Source organism: Poecilia reticulata, linkage group LG2 (assembly GCF_000633615.1).
Source record: "Poecilia reticulata strain Guanapo linkage group LG2, Guppy_female_1.0+MT, whole genome shotgun sequence".
Lineage (NCBI taxonomy): Eukaryota > Metazoa > Chordata > Actinopteri > Cyprinodontiformes > Poeciliidae > Poecilia > Poecilia reticulata.
Window position 1 is genome coordinate 33,711,332 of NC_024332.1, and position 22,924 is coordinate 33,734,255.

The 22,924-nt window shown below is 38.1% G+C and overlaps 2 protein-coding genes across 2 annotated transcripts in view; both read right to left on the reverse strand.

Annotated features, from left to right (window-relative positions):
• map3k13 (mitogen-activated protein kinase kinase kinase 13) overlaps nucleotides 1–2,005 on the reverse strand; it is a 43,109-nt gene extending 41,104 nt beyond the window's left edge. The window contains exon 1 of the mRNA XM_008403937.2: nucleotides 1,914–2,005. The gene's annotated coding sequence lies outside the window, so the exon portion shown is untranslated. The remainder of the gene's footprint in view (nucleotides 1–1,913) is intronic.
• Nucleotides 2,006–3,419: 1,414 nt separating this feature from the next.
• Nucleotides 3,420–22,276, reverse strand: LOC103461650 (transient receptor potential cation channel subfamily M member 2). Its single transcript, XM_008403936.2, has 32 exons — nucleotides 21,959–22,276; nucleotides 21,288–21,462; nucleotides 20,334–20,514; nucleotides 20,091–20,254; nucleotides 19,828–20,008; nucleotides 19,656–19,741; nucleotides 19,376–19,576; nucleotides 18,668–18,776; nucleotides 16,819–16,940; nucleotides 15,941–16,312; nucleotides 14,128–14,265; nucleotides 13,915–14,044; nucleotides 13,698–13,843; nucleotides 13,298–13,410; nucleotides 13,094–13,192; nucleotides 12,769–12,982; nucleotides 11,345–11,463; nucleotides 11,107–11,239; nucleotides 10,296–10,467; nucleotides 9,996–10,176; nucleotides 9,739–9,920; nucleotides 9,111–9,243; nucleotides 8,209–8,251; nucleotides 8,004–8,088; nucleotides 7,741–7,883; nucleotides 6,804–6,868; nucleotides 6,687–6,716; nucleotides 6,518–6,604; nucleotides 6,361–6,439; nucleotides 6,183–6,284; nucleotides 4,645–4,761; nucleotides 3,420–4,560 (listed from the first exon to the last, which is right to left on the reverse strand). The coding sequence occupies exons 1-32, from the start codon at nucleotides 22,120–22,122 to the stop codon at nucleotides 4,444–4,446; spliced, it is 4,383 nt and encodes a 1,460-aa protein (XP_008402158.1). The 5' UTR covers nucleotides 22,123–22,276; the 3' UTR covers nucleotides 3,420–4,443.
• Between the last annotated feature and the right edge of the window lie 648 nt (nucleotides 22,277–22,924).

The window sequence follows — 22,924 nt, forward strand, 5'->3', positions numbered from 1 at the left end:
ATCCCCAGAACCAGAACCAAACGAGGAGAAGCAGCATTCAGTTTCTATGCACCACAAATTTGGAACAAACTTCCAGAAAACTGTAAAACAGCTGAAACACTGGGTGCCTTTAAATCTCAACTTAAAACCCACCTGTTTAGAGTTGGTTATGGCTAAATTAGGTTTAGAGTGCGGGTTTTGAAGTCTTCGATGTTTTTATCTTTACTTTTCATCTATTTATTAATGTCACATACTGTTTTTATTTTTTCTTTAATTATGTAAAGCACCTTGAAATGCCTTGCTGCTGAAATATGCTATGCAAATAAAATTTGATTGATTGATTGAAAATCAATAAAGAAAGATCTTAAAGGGAAAGCGCAAATCTAGGAAAATATGCTATATCACAATGTCCACACCACTCTTTGTGAGCTTTTCCAGTGTTCCAGTATGCTGGACAGATTGTAAACATCATTAAGTGGAAATGACTTATGAAAGCTCAAAGGGAGTACTCTTGTTTTATAAACACATCGGCTGCATTCACAAATAGATCTTGTTAGTCAATTACAATTTTTGGTATTTTTTATTTTTTTTGCAAGGACATCCGTACTACTAAAGTGTTGGCACCGCTTGCAACTGTTGATGTCCAGATTTACCACTTCACTGGAGAAGAATTATGATGCATGTCTCAAGTCAATGACATCATAGTTGGATAACCATTCAGACTGCGGACGCATTGAAAATGATTGAATACGTATATGATATGGTACCGCATGTAAAATTTGGTCTTTCAAACTGCCATGAAAAAGTTGGATATGAGTTGCATATGGGCAAACAAAATTTATTTCACTCACTTTTTCCTGCTGTGTGAATGTAGCCAAAGTTTCTGCATTTTGGTTTATTTCTCGTCGAGTAGATTAAAGCACATAAGAATGTATCATGTGTGGTCCTTCATCTGTGGTGGTCTTTATTTCATCTAAAACAAAGTTGCAATTTTCACTGGTTTGGAATTTGTCAGTGAGTCTGAGGAATGAGCTATTGGTTCAATCACTGGATAAGTAGGTTTTGAGAATCCCCAAGGATAAGATAAAGGGAACATACCCAGAATTCTCCACATTTGAATCTGCACCACTGCCTTAGCCTTTTAAAATGGCTTCAATAGAAATGTTTTTTTTTTAAATATAAATAACTGTTCTTAAAATTTAACTAATTCATATAGAATAGATATAAGTATTTAATTGTCAAAGCTAGTTTTCCTACCAAATAAAAACACTACATTTGTACTGAATATGGACTGGTTTGAGCTCACTTCAGCCAGAAGTGCAAAATGAAAATAAACTGGAGGTTTACAGTAAAAACCAACCTGTCCCAGCCACGTAGTCAAACATGCTCAACAAAAGTCCAATCTGTGGACAGCAAAACAAACATCTCTCCCCTGGACACTATAATTTTCCCTCCTCTCCCACAGCAGAACTGTAATTTACTCCTTCTTCTGGTTTAAACAGCTAAAACAACTAAAGGGTCTGTGAGCCGATCAAAACAGAGCAGCACTGCTCACTGGGTTACATAATGGAGAATAAGAGTCTTAACCTTTAACTCCTGCTTTCAAACCCAGGACCTGCTTCACTGCCAACCTGTCAGGGCTGAAATAAATGAAAACATGCAGGTGTGGGTTACTGCTGCAAAACATCTAGAAAACACGAAGGATTCGGAGTCCATTGATAAAGACGTATTTACAGTTCTATTATCAGTACTGGTCGTCGTGCTAAAGGCAGTTAAAGTGCAGCTCTGACAGCTGCCTCGGTCAGCAGCTTCAGCTCCATCCCAGCACCGAACCGAGATGTTTCCACCAACACCTCGAAACACCACGCAGGTCTGTAACTTCTCACTGAAGCTCAAACTCTCGATAAACAGCGACATTAATATAAGATAGTTACCGTTTCTCTCCTCTGAATGAGACGTCGGTCCGCAGCTGACCCTCCGTCCATCTATCCAGCTACTAGAATGGTACGGTCTCACGAGCGTGCTACGTCACTTCCTGACACTGTCACCTGTAAACAGTGGCAAAGATCGTCTATTCTGGACTGACAACGGGGTACGGTCAAAGAAAGAAGAAAATCTGTCATTGCAGTGCTTCGCGAAACTTTTCATTACATTTCTTTAGGTTTTGTTGTTACATCCAATGGGAATCATTGCAATATTTACTAAACCAGCACAAATAAGTAAATGAATGTGACATAGAGAGAAAATAATACATATCGTAAAATTAAGAACAAAAATGAACTGAACTTTTTGATATAAATTATACCATTGTAGTTGTTTCGGGTCATTTTCTTGCCAGAGTGTGAACCTCCCCTGTCTGACGTCCTTTGTAGCCTCTGATAGTTTCCCCTTTGCGTTTATTACTGCTGTCTTCCTATTAATTATGACTAACTTTCTGGGAAGCCAGCTGGACAAAAACAACTTCACAGTATTATAATGCCACTACCATGCTCACAGAGACATGAATGGCTTGTTTTTCTTCACACATAGCATTTTCCATGTTGTTGAAAAAAATATGTTTTCTTCCATTTGACCAGACCCCCTCCTTTCACACTTTCGCTTTGTTCTGAAATGGCTCGTTTATATTTTCATAGATTGCTTTCATATATCTTTCCAATAGAAAATAATTGTGTAGTGCACACAGTAGAAATCCATAGAGTTTAGATGGACCTCTTGACTACATTTTAATGTTTTCTGCTAAGCGAGTTTATGAGGGCCATGTATTGGTAGGTTTGTAGCTCTTTTGATTAAAAGTTGATATATTGAACCATGGTCCAAACCATGGCTTAGAGCCCTGCTTTAAACTTCTTCACAATATTATTCCTAACCTATTTGCTCTGTTCCTTGATCTATTTGATGCATTTTGTTCATTAATGTTCTCAAACAACCCTGTAAGACATCGCAGAACATCTGGATATATACTCATATTATGTATTTAATACTTTAATTTACTTATTTGGTTTTCTATGTTACAATCAAAATAAAGGTTAATACAAATGCATACCAACCTGTACATGTTTTATTTGTAAAGAAAAATGTTCTATAAACACTGTTAGGTTGTTCATATTAAATTTTCTTAATAGCCAAGCTCTGTCATTTCTTAAGTACCTTATTCTGTCAACAACAGGGGTTTAGATCTCAAATTAAGGTTTTGTTTGTGGTTATAAATCTAGATATCTTTTGTTTTCTGTTTTATCCCAGAATGTCGATACGGATTGAAGTGGCTGTATTATTATGAGCAAAGCTGTCTTTTGAATACATTGGTGTAGTGCCACAAAACACAATTGGAGTGTGACGTCTTCTTCTTTTCGTATCTCTGCCGCTGTGGTTAAAAATAGCTTGTCTGCGCAGTCTGTACGTGTAGGACAAACAATATTTATGACACAAAAATCAAAACAAAGTTAACATCTACCAATCGTATTTTTTTATTATGTCTACGTACAAACTATAGATATTACATTAACGTTACGATAACACAAAAACGTGATTTAAACTGAGTAAATTAAAGTCACTGGCTGTTGCGTGTGCAGCTTTCATACAATGCTAACATGTCTGTTTTTACACTGAACACATAAGTTACAACAAGGACCAGTATTTGATGAAAACAGCGATACAGATTACGAGGAGGGCGTGAGACCGATACTACAGCATGTGTCTGGCCACCTCCCCCTCAACCAATCAGAAGCGGCGGAAGCTGCTCCGAAACCAAGCTGCAGCAGAGCAGGAGCTGAATATTCACTGACCTGAAATAATGAGTTCTCAGAGTTGTTCCTGCATGCTAAACACAGTAAATTCACCCACGACTAATAAGTAACTAGGTGTTTATAAGTTAAACAGCAAGAAAAAAAAAGAGCCTTTCAGTCATTTTATTGGATTCTTGGAATAAAAGGTATGACGAAGATTTGATGTTTATTCAAGTAGATGAATTGATAGTGCAATACATTGTTATAAAAAGCCATCCATGAATTTGCTTTATAGACAAATTATTACTGTGGTATGTTTTGTCTATTAGACATTGCATTGAMTGCAGTATTCTCTCAACCATCCTAATCATTGAATATCGATGTTTTCATTCACTTTTATGGTCAAAGGTGTATCACATCAAGCAGAAAAGATATATAGAGTGCTGTTTCTACAAACATTGCAGAACAACTAAACTAAATTCCCATAATGAACTTTTAGTTGTATTATAACAACATGAACTTGTTTGGGAATGATATGAAGTGTCAGCAATATAAACTGTAGTGAAGAGAAAGAACAGAAGTTCAGGTAAGGATCTGCTGCATATTTTCTTCAAATGAATCACAACAAAGGCGACACTGAAAGGCACAAGGTGATTCACGGATTGTCTTCTATGTGCCAGGCTTCAAGATAAGTTTTCCTAATGCAATATGAATATAACATTGTCAAACAGGACCAGAATGATCAGAACTTCGTGTTGTGCAGCTCCGCCACCTGCTGCAGCGAGCGTCTTTGGTTCGGGCTGAGTCTGATTCTGCTGCTCACCTCCTGCCACTGGAGGCAGCTGTCGCCGCTTATAACCTATKGATGACAGCAGGTCAAACATCTCCTAAACTTATCAAACTGTATGTATTGTACGAAAAAGAAAAGTAAAATCCTTCCCACCATGTTGTTAATGTCCACCATCACTTGGCTTGTTATGTCCAGGTGAATGTTTAGGACAGTTGTTTCCACCCAGGCATTGTCTGTGTTCCTGCAGTCGTCCACATAGCCCTCGCACACCTGAAACACAATCCAGAGTAGATCAAGAAAAACTTCATCATTACTCATCTCAGCAAATAAACATTATTCACAAACAAAACTCAAAATAAAGGWTGAAGGAACATGGATTCATAAAAGTCTTGTTACAGCCGGAAACCGACTGGTTTTGTCATGCTCAGCRTAGAATCGAGGACCCACACACAAAGAACCTGCTGACGAAAATGGCTTTTAATGAAGTGAACAAAAGAGAACTTAGACACAATAGACTTCTGGACAACACAAACATGGAGTGAGGACCAGGAAACAGGCAGCATAACGGGAGGAACTAGTGAATAACAATGAGAATAGTCAATATACATTCTGAAGAAGGAGCCGAAATGAGAGGGGAACCAGAGGAGCTCAGGGAGAAGTGGAAGCAGCTGAGAGAGAGCAGGCAATGRTGAGATGAGAAGATAGAGAGCGCAAAAACTGGAAACCAAAGGGAAAGTGAAAGATAAACAGAAAGATAAAAAAAAACAACTGAATTGGAGACTAAACTAAAACAATAAACAGAAATGAAATATGAATCTAAGAAAACAAACTAAAGCACAAACAAAGAGAATAGATGAACACACAAATAATAAACTAAAATAGCAAGATGTAAGCAAATAAACGACAGATAATGTTACAGAGATCACAAGCAAACAAGTTAGTTTTCCAAAGATTATTRATCTGCTACAAGCATTTGGCTCCTAATAAGTTTTTAGAAAATCATTCAGATAATTTATATTAAAGGTAATATGCTTTTTTTTAAAAAGCTGAACGTAGAAATGAAATTATGATTCTTTAAAAAAATGACAACCATTTCCTATGTTATTTATTCCTCAGAAATATAAGCTGTCATTTTTTTAAAAGCTTRTGCAATTTTTGCAGCTTTATGCAAATGTTATTAGTGGGACTGAGGGCAAAATGGTTCTTTGAATTTTGAATATTTTTTTGAAGAGAAATGATGCAAAATACAAATCTGTGATTCTAACATATTGACAAACATGTATTACTTTCCATTCACTTTAAAATTATCCTTTTTATATGTAAATTACATAACACAGTAAATAGAAACACTGAGGTTTGTATTTGTGAATAATTTGAAAAAAGTTTAAATGGTATCAATATTTTTTGCATGGCGCTATAAACTGTAAACAATCTTTTTGTCAKTAAGTTCCTATACTAYATAGACAGTGTTTGTCATTGGCAGCTACAGAAATAGTAACTTAATGTGTTTCTGCTTAATGTCTGGTGCTAAAATATGAGAYACAATACTGCTATCCAATAAATAACCATTTATGAAACAATAGATTATACAAAAACACTACATTTACATRAAAGCACATCACAAAAGCACATCATAAAAAGCAATATTTCTGAATCAAACCAAAGCTAAAATACTAAAAAGCCAAACTGACCGTTACTCCCTCWGACACTTTTGCATCTAGGGCTTCAAACATCTTCTTTCCCAGAATTCCCTTTAGATTTCCTGGCAGGTGATCCAGAGAGTCAACAGGACCCTGAAGGTACAGAAGAACAACCAATATATCTCACTAAAACCCAAAACAAAACAAAAGTGAACCAATAACCACTCACCCCAGGCAAAGCTAAAGATCTTTGATTYTGGTTCAAAACAGCCAGGAACTCCAGCTCAGACCTCGCACTGTCTCGCCACCTGAAAAATCCAATTTCAAGTTCTTTAGATCTGAGAGACAAACATTTGAAACCCATGCCAGGATATCAGATGACCTACCGTGTAAACACAAGATCCAGGTTCAAATTTGGACCAAGACGGCTGAGTACGCCTCTCCCCCTGATGCCCGTCCTCCCTCCTGGGTTTCTAATGATGACAGGATCCATAACAGACATCAAGATGATCTCCTAAGGTCTGAACATCAGTTATTCTTTATGTTTTAACCCACCTGTAATTATCTAAGTCTTCTGGTCCAGATCTGTGATTAAAGGGAAAAAATACAAGTAATGCAAAGCAGGTYAAAGAGGTTGGGTCAGTAAAGGGTTGTCTCATTATCAAAACATACYCATCTGCACGCCCATTTCCATCTTCAGAACTGTAATAGGTCGGCATGTATGAGCTGAAACTGACCTGCCAAAAAGAACAAACAAACATCCAAATCCATTTTTCTCGAACACATTTTTTTATGCTGTGATTTTGAAAATGAATAGCTTTTCATTTATGGCACCTAGGAAACCTTTGGAACTTTCCACATTTTGTTAATTACAACAAAAAGCAATGCAYTTTATTCAATTATRTTCAATAAACCTAAAAGAAGTTATGTGTTCCTAAATAAAAATGRTAAAAGTGTGTTGTGCATTTACATTCCCCTGCATGCCTGTTCCTAATCTGCTCAYCACCAGGAGCTTAAGAGGAGCCAGCTGTCGGCCATTCTGCACCTGAGTGTCAGCCCATCCAGTTTCCTCTCTGGTTACTTGATGGATTGTTCTYTGGCAATCCAGATTGTTGTACAWGGATTAAAGCCTCCTTGTACAAGAACCTCACAGAATACATCTATGATCTCTAACCAYACAGCTTTYAACCAACCTAACCTGTCCACCCTCCAGTGCTCCACTGCCTCCTCCTCACAGAACAACCCGCTGGACTCTGTCCACTCCTCCCTGGGGACAGAGCATTCTCTYTGTAAACTGTGGCACTATTCACTAGTCTTATTTGGCAATATTMATTTCATCAATCCCGCTCRCCTCTTTTTATTATTAAATTCTTGTGTTGTAATGAGACTACCTCCTGCCTGTAATTTGGTTCTCCACAAACAAAAATGACAAACACAGAACTTAATGCAAAACCAATGCATTTCACACTTTTCAGATCCTCTTTTGCAAAAAATTCAGAAAATCTGGAATAATTTTCCTTCCTCTTGACAATTATATACCAYTGTGTAACTTAAAAAAATGCGGAAATGTTCAAGGGTAAACTTTTGCACAGCACTGTTTGTGAAGTACCTTCCATGGTACTTTTTCCTCTGGAACAGGGAAGCGTTTGATTTTGCTCTCCGGGAATTGAAGCTGATGGGACTCCACGTGGAAGCCAWCTTCTTCTTCTGCTGTCCTYAAAGAGTCGGAGGATTCATCTGGCATAGTTGAGGCTGCAGGAGAGAGTTGACAAGAAAAACAGTAAACAAGTAAAACAATTATACAACTCTGTATGAACAGAAAGGTTAATGTGAATGTAACAGTGTGACTGAGGAGGGTTTAATGGTTTGTACTCTGTGGCTGAGTTTCTTTTGCAGGAGCAACCAGAGATTTCAGAATGTCCTCAATCCTCTGCAGTGATTTGTTTGATTGGGTGACCTGAAGACACAAAGTAACCAGTAAATTAACAAGCTGCACAGGCAGTGATGGAGAAGGGGGGGATAAAACATAATTTATATGGTGATTTAGATTAAAGGAGTCATTAAATCAGTTCATAACCTGCTCCTCTAGTTTCTCCATCCGTTCAGTTAAGGTGGTAACCCTCAGGAAACAAGCAAAAGTAACAYGAGTGAGTGAGATTTAGTTTAGCTGATTAACAATTTAAAAAAAATCAATGTTCACATTTTTTATGTCATTATAAATAAATTGCATATGAAATGTMATTTACTTACAATGTATACARCAAAACATATTATCCACAGATAAAACWAAAATTATGAGTTGAAAGCTAAATTCTAGACAAATGAGTTTGAATGATCAAATATACAAAAATATTGAGAACTGCACTRGTAGCACTGTTGCYTTGCAGCAAGAAGGKTCTGGGTTCAAATACGAGCCTGGGGTCTTTCTGCATGGAGTTTGCATTTTCTCCCTGTGCATGTGTGAGTTCTCTCCAGGTACTCCAGCTTCCTCCCACAGTCCAAAAACATGACTGTCAGATTGATTGGTCTCTCTAAATTCTGCTTAAGTGTGTGTGTGCATGGTTGTCTCTGTGGTGCCCTGAGACAAATGTGAAAGTCATGATCTCACTAGGTTGCAACTCCATTAAGGGTAAGTGGGTGAAATGATGGATGGGTGTATGTATGGATGGATGGATGAATGGATGGATAGATGGATACTTGCTCAATAATACTGGGTTTAAGCTTCAATGTGAGTTTAACTGAATGATGATGATTTTAAAAGTCTGAGCCACAAAATCCTAAAATGAGGCAGAAATTATTAAAAAAAGATAAACTTATACATAACCATTTGCAATATAAAATCCCCCATTTCAGTAAAGATTCTGATTGGCTTTCATTCAAAAGCTTACACAAAGGTATTTAGAGATATTAGCCATATAATAGCYGGATCTGAGTAGAAAAAAAAAAGATAGCAGAAAATAACTTTCTGCAGGATTTTACTTTTGAGAGGTATCCGGAATACATATCTCCATGCTCTGGCTCTTCTCCTGCCGTGTAGATAGCAGGTATCTGTCCTTCATCAAGGCCTCCCAGGATAATAGCTCCTCTTCTTCTATCGGATTAAGCTGCTTCTCTGGGAAAAAAAAAAAAAGAAGTGTGGTGTGATTTGTATTCTGTTTGGTSTCAGTCATAAGGTTCCACAGACCTCCATACAAAACACACTTGGACTTMTTCATGTCAGTGTCTGCATTGGTGTAATTTAAATACCATTGGAGTATATATGATATAAACAGACAACACTGTACTATGCACTCAAACAACAGACATTGGCGCATGATTGGTTGTAAATAATAATACTTTTATGTTTGAAAATGCAATTGACAGGAACATATACTGTAAATCTGAGAAATYGGGAAGTCAAACCTTTGCAAAAAAAATTGACAATGCAAATCTCTGGTCAGTTTACTTGTAGTAAAATAGAAATAACTACAAATGATTATGAGAAAGGATGTATTCGTGGAACTAAAAATGGATAATCATCTACAACACAGGAGAGGGAGATGATCATTGAAAGAAGTGACCCTGAGAATACCTCTTGTAAACTATCAGTAAGGGATTGTGGCCTTACTGAACTCAGTAGATGGGATCGGAGCCTTGAACAGCACCATTTTTCTGATGAAGAGGTAGAGATGACTGAAGATGATGAAAGGAGGTGGGGCAGCTGGGCGGCTGTAGTACTCCTTGATCAGCTCATATCTTTGAAACTTCCAGATCTTGTCCGTGTTGTCATGGACCTCTTCAAACGTGTAGCTGTGCAGGTGGAAGATTAACAGATTAATTATGTTGRAAACAAATTTGAACAAWGGTGTGGTGCTAAGGACTCACTTAAAGATGGCTATGAGGAGGTTGAGGAGCAATATGTTGGCAAACAGCAAGTAAACACAGAGCATAACGATGGTGAGCCACTCAGGGAACACTGGCATTTCGTTTTCATTCAGCTTAGGACACTTGGGCTTCATGGGATCCGTACCATTCATGCTGCATGATTTTATATCAAATTTAGCATCTGCAGGAGACAAAACACAAACTAGAAAAYGCTGTATCAACAAGAAAACATGTGTCACATTGCCTCATATTGTATTTTTCCAAACWTAATAAAACTGCACAGAACACTTCTCCACTCACTGTCAATRTTTTCAGGGAAATTTCCAAATATAATGAGRTACGGCTCGTAAACAGCCCCGCGCATGATCCAGTCCAGTCGATTGTCATTTTCGATGAGGATGCCTTGTTTGGCAACACCRTACGCCATGACCCAGATGCTCAGRAGAAACATGAAGAAGAACATGTCCATCATCTGGAGCACAAAATTCCATCAGTTAGAGGACAAAAAGATTAGCTGCCATTACAGACATGTTAATAATCCAATTTATTCTCAGAAAAAGAAACAGAMATGTAGGACTTAATTGAAATTAATTTGACAGACACTCTGCATCAACAATATCATGAACGACTTGGATGAAACTAGCTAAAGTRAACATCAGATGATMATTTTTTAGTGGTAAAGAGAGAATAGTTTTTTATTTAACACTGAAACGGGATGCATACACATTTCTCATTTGAATTCCATCCATCTATTATCTTTACACAGTTGCAAGGGGTGCCAGACCAGAATTTTAACCCATCACCTTCTTGCTGCATAGTGCTACCAACTGCGCAGCTATGCAGCCCTAATTTAAAATCCACAATGGCTTAAATTACAGTTTATTTTTGGGCCATTTTTAATAATTTAAGAATATATATCTACAGCTTTAGGCCACTACTAACAAGATTTTATAAGGTCCTATCTTTCAGGATTGTGCACCCTGCTGTCAAAATTCTGTCTTTAAAGACTATTTAAGGATCAGAGGTGCGTAAGTGTCAGGAAGATCAGTACTGTACTGTTGTCTCCACATTTTATCAGGTTCATCATTTAAAATTCATGCAAACTCCTCACCATCTTCCTGACTATGATAATTTTAGGTCCCAGTATACGACTGATGGTRAAGATTGCCATGAGACGGAGGCAGAAGACCACAAAGTCGATGCACAGGATGATTTTACCTGGGTAGGACAACTGAGTTGTCAGCCTGAGGTAAAAAATAAATAAATAATAAAATGAAAAGTTGGTGAGTCACAGATTATTGAATAGCTTGAAAGACTTTCCATGTCCCTCTGAGAAAGCAAGAATGTACCTGAATGCAAGACCTAGACAGAACAGCACGATGGAGATGACATCCAAAATGTTCCACATCTCATGAATGTACCTCTTRGCTTTCTTACAAAATCCAAAACCATCAGGATCATAAAACAGCTGAAACAGAARAAAAGAGATCTAAACTGAGATGTCAGGATTTTATCATTATATATTTATTATGAATACGATTATATTTGATCTCTTATCTGGACAGCTTTAAATGTTGAAACAGTTAAAAATAAAATATGATGAAGCTACTCATTCTTCTAGATTTTATGTTTYGAAGAGGGATCAGCATGTCATATCTACATAAAGGATACAGAAAGCCACACATTTGTATTGTTGCAGTGGAGTTTCTGGACGGGAGTTGGAAATTATTTCCAGGTTCTAGAGAAGAGAGTCTATTGCACAGCTAACAATATCATTGATTCAGGAGAWACAGTGTGGTTTTCATTATGGCCATGCAACACTGGACCAGCTCTACACTCTCGGCAATGATTCTGGAGGGTGCATGGAAATTCACCAAACCAGTCTACCTGTGTTTTGTGGAGAAGGCATTTGACCAAATCATGGGGAGGGTAACGATAGAGTCAAAACGAGCCATTGTAGCCATTAGGTTACAGCCGGTGTCAGAGCTTGTCAGAGTTTGACAAAGGCCAAAGTTGCCCTATGTCACCAATTCTGTTCACAACCTTTATGGACAGAATTTTGAGATGCAGCCAAAGTGTTGAGGGGATCCAATTTGGTGGTCTTACRATCAGGTTTCTGCTTTCTGCAGATGGTATGGTCATATTAGCTTCATCAAGTTGTGATCTGCAGCTTTCACTGGAGATTGTCTACAGCTAGGTGTGAAAAGGCTGGGATGAGGATCACTGCCTCCAAATCCAAGACCATGGTCATAAACCARAAAAGAGGAGAGCRCCTTCTTTGGGTAGGGAAAGAGGTCCTGCCTCAGGAGAAGAAGTATCTCGGGRTTTTGTTCATGACAGTGGAAAAAACAGGGCGGGGAGATTGATAGGCAGATTGRTSATGTGTTTGTAGTGATGCACTTTGTCRTGGTGAAGAGAGAGCTGTGCTGAAAGGTGGAGCTCCCAATTTACMCYGTCAATCTATGTTTYTACCTTTTTTTGTGGGCTTTGGGTCGACCAAAGAACAAGATTGTAGGWATAAGCTGCAAAAATCTTTTTTTTTCTTCTGATTTTTCAGAAATCAGAGCCGCTGCTCCATTGAGAGGAGCCAGTTGAAGTGGCCTAGGCTCTGGTTAGGAGGYCTATTRGATGCCTCCATGGTGAGGTGTCCCAGGGACTTTCCACCGAGAGGAAACCAATTTTTAAGGTTTTTACACATCTTTAGGRGYACATTTAAGTCTGGAAGCYGTAGTATGTTTATCARTGAATGTTCACTATGTCTGCAGCATCTCACCTGTCTGATCTCCTCACACACCAGAGTGAACAACCAGATGTAGAGCACCAGCTCTGCTATAGATGGAGTACTCTGGAAGTCGATCATCAGGACGTAAGCAAACAGGAACAGGAAGGCRAAGTATGAGACGATGTTTCCATAAAACTTGACTCGAGGAGAGCAGTACAGTCCAACCAATCTGGACCAGCAGCCCAGAGGCTTCGTATTCGTCTTTCTGTGGGCAAAAACAGATTTGTGTGCAAAAATCGATTATCAACTTAACTCTGATTAAAACTATCAGCAAATGTTGTATTGTAAATAAATCAAAGAAAGATTGTCCTCTTACGAGCGATGAACATTTGTCCTCATAATGCTTCCTGTCACTTTCTCTACAGTCTTTATTTCCTCAATCTTCTCAGTTTCTCTGTGGATGAGTTCATCACGTCTACAAAGGAACAACAGATAAGATTGTGGAAAATAACTTTGRAAATGTGAGGGTTTACAACTTATGAGGTTGTCTTTTATGAAATTACTCCCATTAATATCTCACCTGAAAACCACAAATCTTGTGTAGATCAGAGGGAAGAAGACCATGCAGAGCAGCACCCTCCACACAKGATTTTCAACTGAAAGCTCACCACACCAGATCTGAGTAAGAAGAGCCTAAAGCACAAGAGTCTTATCAAGATTTTTGATGAATTACTCGGGTWCAAGAAAACAGACTGTCTTTGAATCGCCTATAGTAATCTTTAAAACTGGAGAAAACAGAAATGAGGAATAGCAAGACTTTTGAACACCAGTATTTTGGTCTCCATTCAAGAAGTTGAATTACTTAACTTTACGTTATTAAATATGCAGTACAATGTAAAAGAAGGTTAAGATTTGGTCTGTGATCTGACCACACAGTTTAATGTATTAATTTATACAATATAAATMAAAATCTGYTTCACCTGAACACCTGACTGAGCCACAAAGTTTTTATCATTGGCCTCAAGCGCCAGCCTCAGACATGTTGTCTTGCCCCAKAAACGCGAGATTCGAACCAGCAGCTTCTGGGCGCGCTCCTCATCACTGTTGTAGCACTTGCTGAACACACCTGAGGACACACATACAGCTCAATAAATCCCACATCARTCTGTAAATGTTCTCTTTACCTCTGTCTCATACCAATCGCATGATTTTCATAGTGTTCGGCGAGCTCCCGCATTTCCTGAGCCTCGTCAGCATCACTTCCCTCCTCAGCCATTTTCTTCAGGATCTTACTGGCAGCCAGAGCAGCAGACATGCAGTCTCTACACTGCATGCAGACAGAGAAATACAGTTACACATAAACCACTTTGAAGACACTTTCATTTTACATGTGCAGGAGTTTTTAATCACCTGATCCCAGGCAATTTCAGACAGATGCTTGTTGCTCTGGATAATTGCCCAAAGGAAAAGGTCACTGCCTGGATCCCTCTGGGCTTCAGCTCTGTTCTGCCTCAACAGGTCCTGGATCGTTGTCTGATCTTTAGATACCTGGAAAAAATGTCAGCAATTGGGATTTTGGGTTAACTTGTCAGGTACAGTCTCAATTAAACKGCCAGACATGGAGGAGTCAGTGAAWTAATGCCTGTTAATAACATTTTAAACAAAAATTAATCCAATCACATCCCATGAACAAGAGGCAAATGCCAGGCATCATGTTTGAAGGAAACRAGGCACAGCTCATGACCAGGCCAGTACCATCCCTACAGTGAAGCAAGGTGGTGACACCATCATGCTGTGGGAATGCTTTACAGCAACAGGAACTGGCAGATTGTCCATTTGACAGCAGAAAAAGGCCAAGATCTCTAGAAGAACAACTGCTTGTGGCATCATACTCGAAAGTCTTCAGGCTGTAATTGCTGCCAAAGGTGGATCAACAAAGTATTAAACAAATCCATGTGATTTTGTGGTTTGCCATTTTTAATACATTTGCAAAAGTTCCAAAAACYTTTTTCCACATTATCACAATGCCRTATTATGCCATACAATGCCAATTTTGAAGTAAAAAGTAAATTTAATACTGTTTGGAATAAAGCTGTTACATAATTCAAGGCAGAGTGCTTTCTAGATACACTGAACCTTTTTATTTTCCTTCTGGATAAATAAATAAATAAATAAATAAATAAATAAATAAATAAATAAATGTACTTTTACAATTAAAAATTATTGTATATATGACAAACATTTTTCACATTTCTTAACCTCCATCTWTTGAGAAATAAATGACTTACTGTTTCCCATAAATCTTTACRCCTTTCATCATAGCTCTCCAAAGCATATGTTGAAATCACAAGAAAAATSCCTGACAAAGTGYTTCGTGGCATAGAAGGAGACTTATGCCAGGTTGCTGCTTGTGGAACTGCAGCTCTGCATTCAATAACATCTTGATTGGCAGCCTGTCTCTAAATGTTGTGTGGATAATAAGAATCCCTGGCACCAGTGTAATGGCCACAGTCCATTAGWACGGTCCCACATCATTCCATGCTGATGCTCAGCATAGGAGCTTTATAAGAATCTGAGTTAAGCCCAGTGTTATTGTGCCCAGAGTAGTTCTCTACCCTGGGCACAATAACACAATAACAATATTGTGTTACTCTGCACAACAACACAATGACATCATTGTGTTATTGTGTTTACATAACACAATAACACAATAATGTAAACCCATTATTGTGTTATGTATCACTACACTGTTTCTAAATTCACAGAAAAAGTTATTCTCATAAGACTAGTCATAAAAGAGTACAAAGTGTGTACAAAGTGAAAAGCCTGAAATTCCTTGGCACACACATCTCTGAAGACCTCTAATTTTTTATGAAACCTGGTTCTTGAATGTGTGGAAATTCAATATAGGTGGTTTAGAACATGAATAAAGAATCCGATCTAAAATGTGACTAAACTGTGGACTAAAGAGAAAAGAGCATAAGAAAGGATGAAAACATCTGGAARATGTAGAGAAAGTGCACAAAAATTAATGATCTAAAATTTCCTTGTATTCAATCACTGCCTGAAATGTTRTAGGGGAAGACCAAGTGGAAAAGGGTTGTACAAGGTATTAACAGCAGAGGTCAGAAGAGATGCTTGTAGATTTGAGACTGCTCTTAAAATGAAGGGAAAAAAAGCTATTATCATACACTGAATAAAGTTCAGAATAAAATATACTCACAGATGATGAGATGTCCTCTGTGGACATGTCAAGATGGTATGTCATGGTGGATGGAGGATAGATGTCCTGTGTGAATCTTCCCAGCAGGTGGCGCACTTCATCAGAGACATGAGTCAGTGAGATGTTTTCTCCTGCMGGAACACRAACCCTTCGGCCCAGTGCCTGCCTCCTGTTGCTGCTGCCGGCAAGTTTCACCCTCTTGGCCAACTTGTACAAGAAGAAGCAGTTGGGCAGCTGTTTGTAGAGCCCACAAAGGGTGTCGTCATTCTTCAGATAGTCCCTCAGACACACACCGTTCTCCAGGAGAAGATTCACAAACTCAGGCTTGTTGCCAACCAGGGCTGACGTCATGAACTCGTGGAGTTCGCTGGACTAAAGAAAGAAAAGAAGATGTTGGAAACAAAGAGTCATATATCAAAAAAGAGGGAATTTAAAAACCCAACATATCTGAAATATATAAATTGAAGAAGCATTCATTGCACCCATTATCTGTCATATATTTTTAAAGAAAAATCAGATGTACACCTCAATTTAGACTGGAATTTAATTTTAAGTAGGAATTTAACCGCAGAGTTTCAAATGGTTTCATGAGATCTCCAACAAATCTGACTTTTCATTATCTAGTTCCATGTAGTTGCATTAATTAGGTATGTGCTACTACTTGAATCCTAAATAATAACAAAAAAGTTTAATAAAGATTCTACAATCTATAGTGTTTATAGCCACATTGCTGCTGATCTATTTGTTTTGACTCCATATTGACCTGCTTTTCTAAAATTAGAAACAGTGCCCTAAAAATGTATTGGTGGAATAATTTGAAATAAAGTTTAAATCTACATCCTGTTTTTAACTTGCGCTGTGGTCTGAAGGAAACTCACCTTCCACGTGCGTTGCTCAGTGAAAATTTCAGTCTTGGCTAAGTCCACTCGATTCCAGGCGATAGCCAACTTCAGCTGCCTCTTCCAGGACTCACCTCGTTGTGATTCAATGGTCTTCGAAGCTGAAGGTAGAATACACACTGACAGGTAAATGTCGTCAGGATATCTGTTGCACACACACTTATTCACTTTTATTTAAGGCAAATAACCCCTATGGTAAACCGTTTAAGAAGCAGAGAAGTAGCTTTGGTTGAAAAGATTGGAAAACTCATAGACTAAAGTTTGTGTTAGACGGGAAGACAGCAGATGTCCAAACGTAGCTGAGTAAGACAGATTGTTTCCCGATGACATGCAAACACAGAAGAAAACTAATTGATGGAAACTTGAGGGAAAGCATTTCAGACAGTTAGATGAATCATCATAATACGAGCATTAATGGAGTGTTCAGTGGCGTGGACTCACACTGTTTTAGCGCTTGGAGCGTCTTCTACACAACGTGCATTAACCTTGCACTGAAGGGATGTTGGTGAGGCCCAGGAGGAAGCATTGCATGTTTCTAAACACATCAGCATATATCTTTCCACATAGCCAATGTTCACTAATGTCAGAAGGATCCTTCCTGGTCTTCAATCACTTCACATTTGATACTTTTGACTTGTGACTGTGTATTCTGAGAAGTAACATAATCCTCTTTGTGAGCAGTGTATTGTATTAAGTCTTCTCCCCTTCAAGCTCATTGCTGTGCTGTGGTTCTGGACTGCACTCAGTCCATTCAGACATTTACACAGTATCTCCCAAAGTATTCCAAAAGTTCACACACTTTGTACACATTATAACAAGAAACAACAGTATGTTAAGATTAATATGATTTTATGTTACATGAGTTATAAAGGGAGATAAAATATTTTTTTCGGCTTATTTTTGCTTCTTTCAAATAAAGCTATGTTCTTACATTTCTGAKTCTTGTCACAGATTCCAAATTGGATCWAGGTGGACTTTGACTGGACCATTCAAATACAGGAATATGCTTTGATCTAAACTCTACCATTGAAGCTCTGACTGTAGGGTTTGGGTTGTTCCACAGGAAGGTTAACCTCTAACCCAGTCTCATGTCTTTTGCAACCTCCAAAAGGTTTTCTTTCAGGACTGATCTGTGTTTAGTTCCATCTGACCAGCTTCTCTGCTCCTGCTGAAGAAAAACATTCCCGTCCGTGGCATGATGCTCTCACCATTGTGAACATATCAATTGTATTGATTTTCCACCTCTTCTACTGTTACTTTTGATTTCTGCCAAAAAAAATAATAATTTTGTTATTTGCCATGTTGGTCTTATGGTTTTATTTAAACAATTAAACAAACTCTTCCATAAAAGCCAGATTTTTCAAGTGTATACATTTGAAGTTGTCCTGTCTGCAAATACTCTTATCTCAGGTATGAATCTCTGCAGCTTCTCCAGAGTTACTATGAGCTGATTCTCAAATTATGTTCCCCTTGCCTGACCCATCAGTCAAGCCATATCTTTGTAGATTTGCTGTTGTGCCATACTMTTTCCAGTATGAACAATTTGTTCTCTAAGGTTTTCTAACAAATGTTTGASACCTTGACACAGCACCTGGATTTATAGTGAGTCTAAAGTATATACAAGSGACTGCAGTGGATTTTATGTTGGAGTATTAGAATAAAAGCAAAAATCATGTATCAATTTCATTCCATCTACTTTGTGTTGTCCAKTTTCATAAAATAACAATGAAATACACTGTAATTTGAAATTGTAGAAAGCCAGAAAGAGGAAAAGTGTTGTAGGATTTTAAAACAAGAGTTTTTTTGCAAGGAGTTGTTGCTACCTTACCTTTGAGAAGAGCTTGAAGGATGGCCACATCCAAATCCACTCCCCCCTGATCATCCTCGCTTGCTTTGAATATTGTCAGCAAATGAGACATTCTGATGATGTCCTGAATCTGGAAACAGAGCAAACACATGACTAGACCCAGCGTGCTGTTTGAGGAGGTTTATTTCAGACTGCTAAAAAAAACAAATATTGAAACGTGACTTAAGAGAAGATTTACTGTCGCACATCAGATTACATTTCTCCAGTTTTAGGTCAGGTAATACGGGCAATGTGCTTCAGTAAATCTTCATCAATTTATAGAAGATATGCAGCATTATGCTGTATATCTTGCTGGGTGGTTTAGAACAGGGGGAAACACTCCCTCACTCTTSATGATGGTTGATAAAAGTTTAAATTATTTCTTTCTGTGAAAATGTAAAAAAAAAAAAAAAAGTTTTTTTGAAGAAGTACATATATAAAAAAGGATTCAGAGCTCTGCAACTTTTTCATCATGTATGGTTCTTACATTTTTTTGTGGGAGTTGTTTTGCTGCCTTTGCTATTTCTTAGGTTTAGAAGAGGTTTGACTCAGCTTTCAAACCCAACAGTGCCATATTCCCCAAAAGCCCTTCTGCGGCCGTCCCAGGCAACTTGCCCATATAACCCATATCAAAATACCAAAACCACCTCAGTGTACTACTATGTATTGGAGCATCATCAGTACACAAACCTGTTTTGTAAACTTTATAATCTTTTGTTCTGTGAACGTTTTATACTCTTGACCAAAAAACTTCTTCGTCAGCTTGTGGATGAGAGTGATGGTGATCTGGCTGACCGGTTTTCCAAACACCTGAGTAATGACATCTGCTATTCTCCCAGAGCCCTCCAGGATCACGCATGGTGTGTCGTTGCACATGGCGTTGTAGATGGTCTGGGAGGAGACGCAAATGAAAGGTCTGATTACTGGAATATCAAAGATGGAGAGAAGATTCAGGAAAATGCTGCCTCACATCGAGCGTGCCCAATCCTCCTTCCAATGCCACACAAACCACTGGGATTTTTGTGGTTTGTGTGGCTGGGATGGTCATAGAACTCACTGGATGGCAAAATACATGAAACAATTATTCGCAGTCAAAGAACATTTTTTTAAATTTTAATAATGAGAATTAATCTTCTTTTAACCTTTGTTTCCAAGATTTTTGCCTGAGATGTATTTCTCTAGTTTTGCACGCAGCTCATTCTCCACATTATAGTGTCCATTGGTCCCATCATCGACCAGTAGGAAGTGGGTATGATTGTTATCAAGACAGGCCAGATTATCCTGACCTTGTGTGTCAATCACATAATGAGCTGGGAAGCAACCCTGCAGCCAAACACAATGCAAACTATGAAGGAAACAYACAAATCTGTTCACAAGCATAATGTGAAGAGTGTGTTCATCTTACTTCTTCATGTACCAATTTATCCTTGTTGTGAATTACTCCCCATGTTGCCACTCCAATAGCCACTACTTGCCCCTGCATGGTGTTACTCAGGGCATACTCCCTCACAGCCTGTCCCACATGCATCATCACACCAGAGTGGGTACCRCCGGTGATGACCCATGCACCTACAGAGGATGAAGTATCACTGAGTGTGTTTTTGGCTGACATTCGTCACACCTATYTCTAGTTTTCTGTCTGTCTCACCTGTAGTCTGGGCAACTTTGATAAGCCCTCTGCGAAAAGTCTTCTGCAGTTGGGGCTTYAGGTTCAAGTTCTTGGCTCCTCCAGTCACAGATATGAGCAAATTTGGAGGCGAAAGTTTCCATTGTTGMGTCAATAACTCGTAGAGCACATCAGCTTTGGTGTCTGCCGACACTCGAACATACTGGCAATGAAYATACAAGAAGTGGCATGAGAAGGAGCAGTATAMATTTACAGAGCATTACAAAAATATTCCTACATATGGAGTTTTTCAAAAARATTTTTGTCAAACTACAGCCATGCATAGAGATGTCACTTATACATAGGATTTACAGAAATAACAGAAAAGTGAATGCAAAGGATTCAGCTTTGAACTTTGTATGTAAAAAAAMCCCCAAAAATCTGCAGATTACTCTGAACAATCAATCCCCTTTGTAAAACGTAGGAGTGTCAGCATCATCCTGTGGAGATGCTTTTATTTAAAAGAGATAAAGCTGGTAAGAGTTGATGTCAATATAGAAGGATGGATGGCATTTAAAATYTAATTTCATTTTGGTGGTATCACGAGTGAACACAAATGAACAGCACACTTATAACATATGCATTTAAAWTTTWWAAAAATTKTAAAAATCACATAGCATATATTTTTCATCCACCTTACAATTGTTGGATTATTACACAACAATCTAATTACAATACACGATTGTACTGTAATATTACAATACAATCATGAAAGAAATCTAGAAAGGTTTAAGGGGATAAATATTTAGCAACATTCACACACCAGGCAATTAAACGTGTTTGGCCAAAGGGTTTAGACCAAGTCAAAAGAGAAAATAACAAAAATGCTTTAGAAAATATTCCAGAAAACTGCAAAACAGCTGAAACACAGAGTTCTTTTAAATCAAGCCTACAACACCCACCCCCTGTTTAGAGTTGGAGATAGGATTATTTTACCTTGCTTGTCTTTTGCACCAAACCACCAAAGCTGATGTCTCCAAAAGCATCCGTTGGAGCTTTGCGGATATGTTTTGCTTTGTCCCAGGTTTCCCCGGTGAAGTCCTCTGGCTTGATAGCTTCATCAGTGTGGTCACTCTTTGAGTATCCACAATGACATAGTTGCTCTTTGCATCTATGTAAAAAAACACAAATTGCATGATGTCACATTTCTATGTTGGTGGAAGAAGTTTAGACATGTGGGTTATGCACTACGATAGTGATGTTATTGTACTGCCTTGGTATTCTTTACAATCCTCACAGGGATTCAGAAACATTGGGGGAAACAACATAAACTAATCTAATTTCTCATTCATCAAGCCACTTTTCTCCTTCCGTCCTATCAGGTAAATTAAGATCYACAATGTTTGACTGTAAAATTAAAAGATTGTCAGAACTGGACATTTTTAGAATACATCAAACAATTTAAACAAAAATTAAAGTTTTAGTTGCTTCTTTAACAACACAAAACAAGACAGTTCTGTAAATAGTCGCTGGTATTTCATAGCACTTTAATTGGAAACACAGCAGTGATTCAAAATGAGATTTAACTACAGCCAGATCAGTTTCCTCTCATTATCAGTAAGCATCAAAACTACAAGCACAGTTTAAAGAGTAGTGACTCATCTTACCTGGGATCCCTCTGAAAAAAAGAGCATTCCTTTTTTGAGACGTTCTCCTTGATCCACGARGTGAAAGGACTTCGCTGGAAAGAAGGGTAGATGGGCAGATGTTCACATGCTGTTTTGATTGCCAGAAAAKGATCTAACGGTGACTGAATCTCATCTCCCTTCATGCTGGAATAATGCAAGGACCGGTGGTGATCAGATTGAAGTCAGGCTGCAGGCCGACAGCATGGCAGGGGAGAGCATACTCTGCAGCCTCTGTGCTGGCAGACAGTCTTCGCTGCATCAGAGCWGTGCAGGGCGGAAATAATGCTGAGTAACTGACCCTGAGCTCTTTGTGCAKTGTCGACTGCATGCATTACTGCCATTGCCAACATGGGGAGGGACTAAAGCATCAGATTTCTTCAAAATCCATAAAAATTATCTACTTTAAAAGTAACACCAAGTGTAAATTGTGAAAAATAAGAATTATATGAAGGTATTTGAGTTTTTTTCAGATTTAACAGTGTTTTGGAAAGCATTCATAATACTTCTTAAATTTATCACAATTACAAGCATCCATGAATCTTATTGGCGTTGTTTATGAAAAGCACAAAGCAGTGAASAAATGAAGTGAAAGGAAATTGTTTTGCATAGGATTTCGCAGTGTTTTTTCCATTAACATTTTTCCTACACTATGATAATCATGATGGCTTCCTGGATCTTCTAATGCACACTTGTCTATGGTTGTACTTGGAAAATGTTGTTTGTTGTTTATGGAGAGCCAAGTGTAAAACTTGAATGCAAAAATTTAGTAGTTTTTCTTGTATATAGCTTACTTCTGTCACATTTAGCGCAGTATCATCACATTTAAAATGGAAATGTCGGTGGATGGGAAATGTTTCACGTCTCATCTGTTTTTAGACTTTGGCTATTTTTAGCTCACACATTAATGTTTGCATACTGAATTGAATGAGTCAATGTTAGTTAATA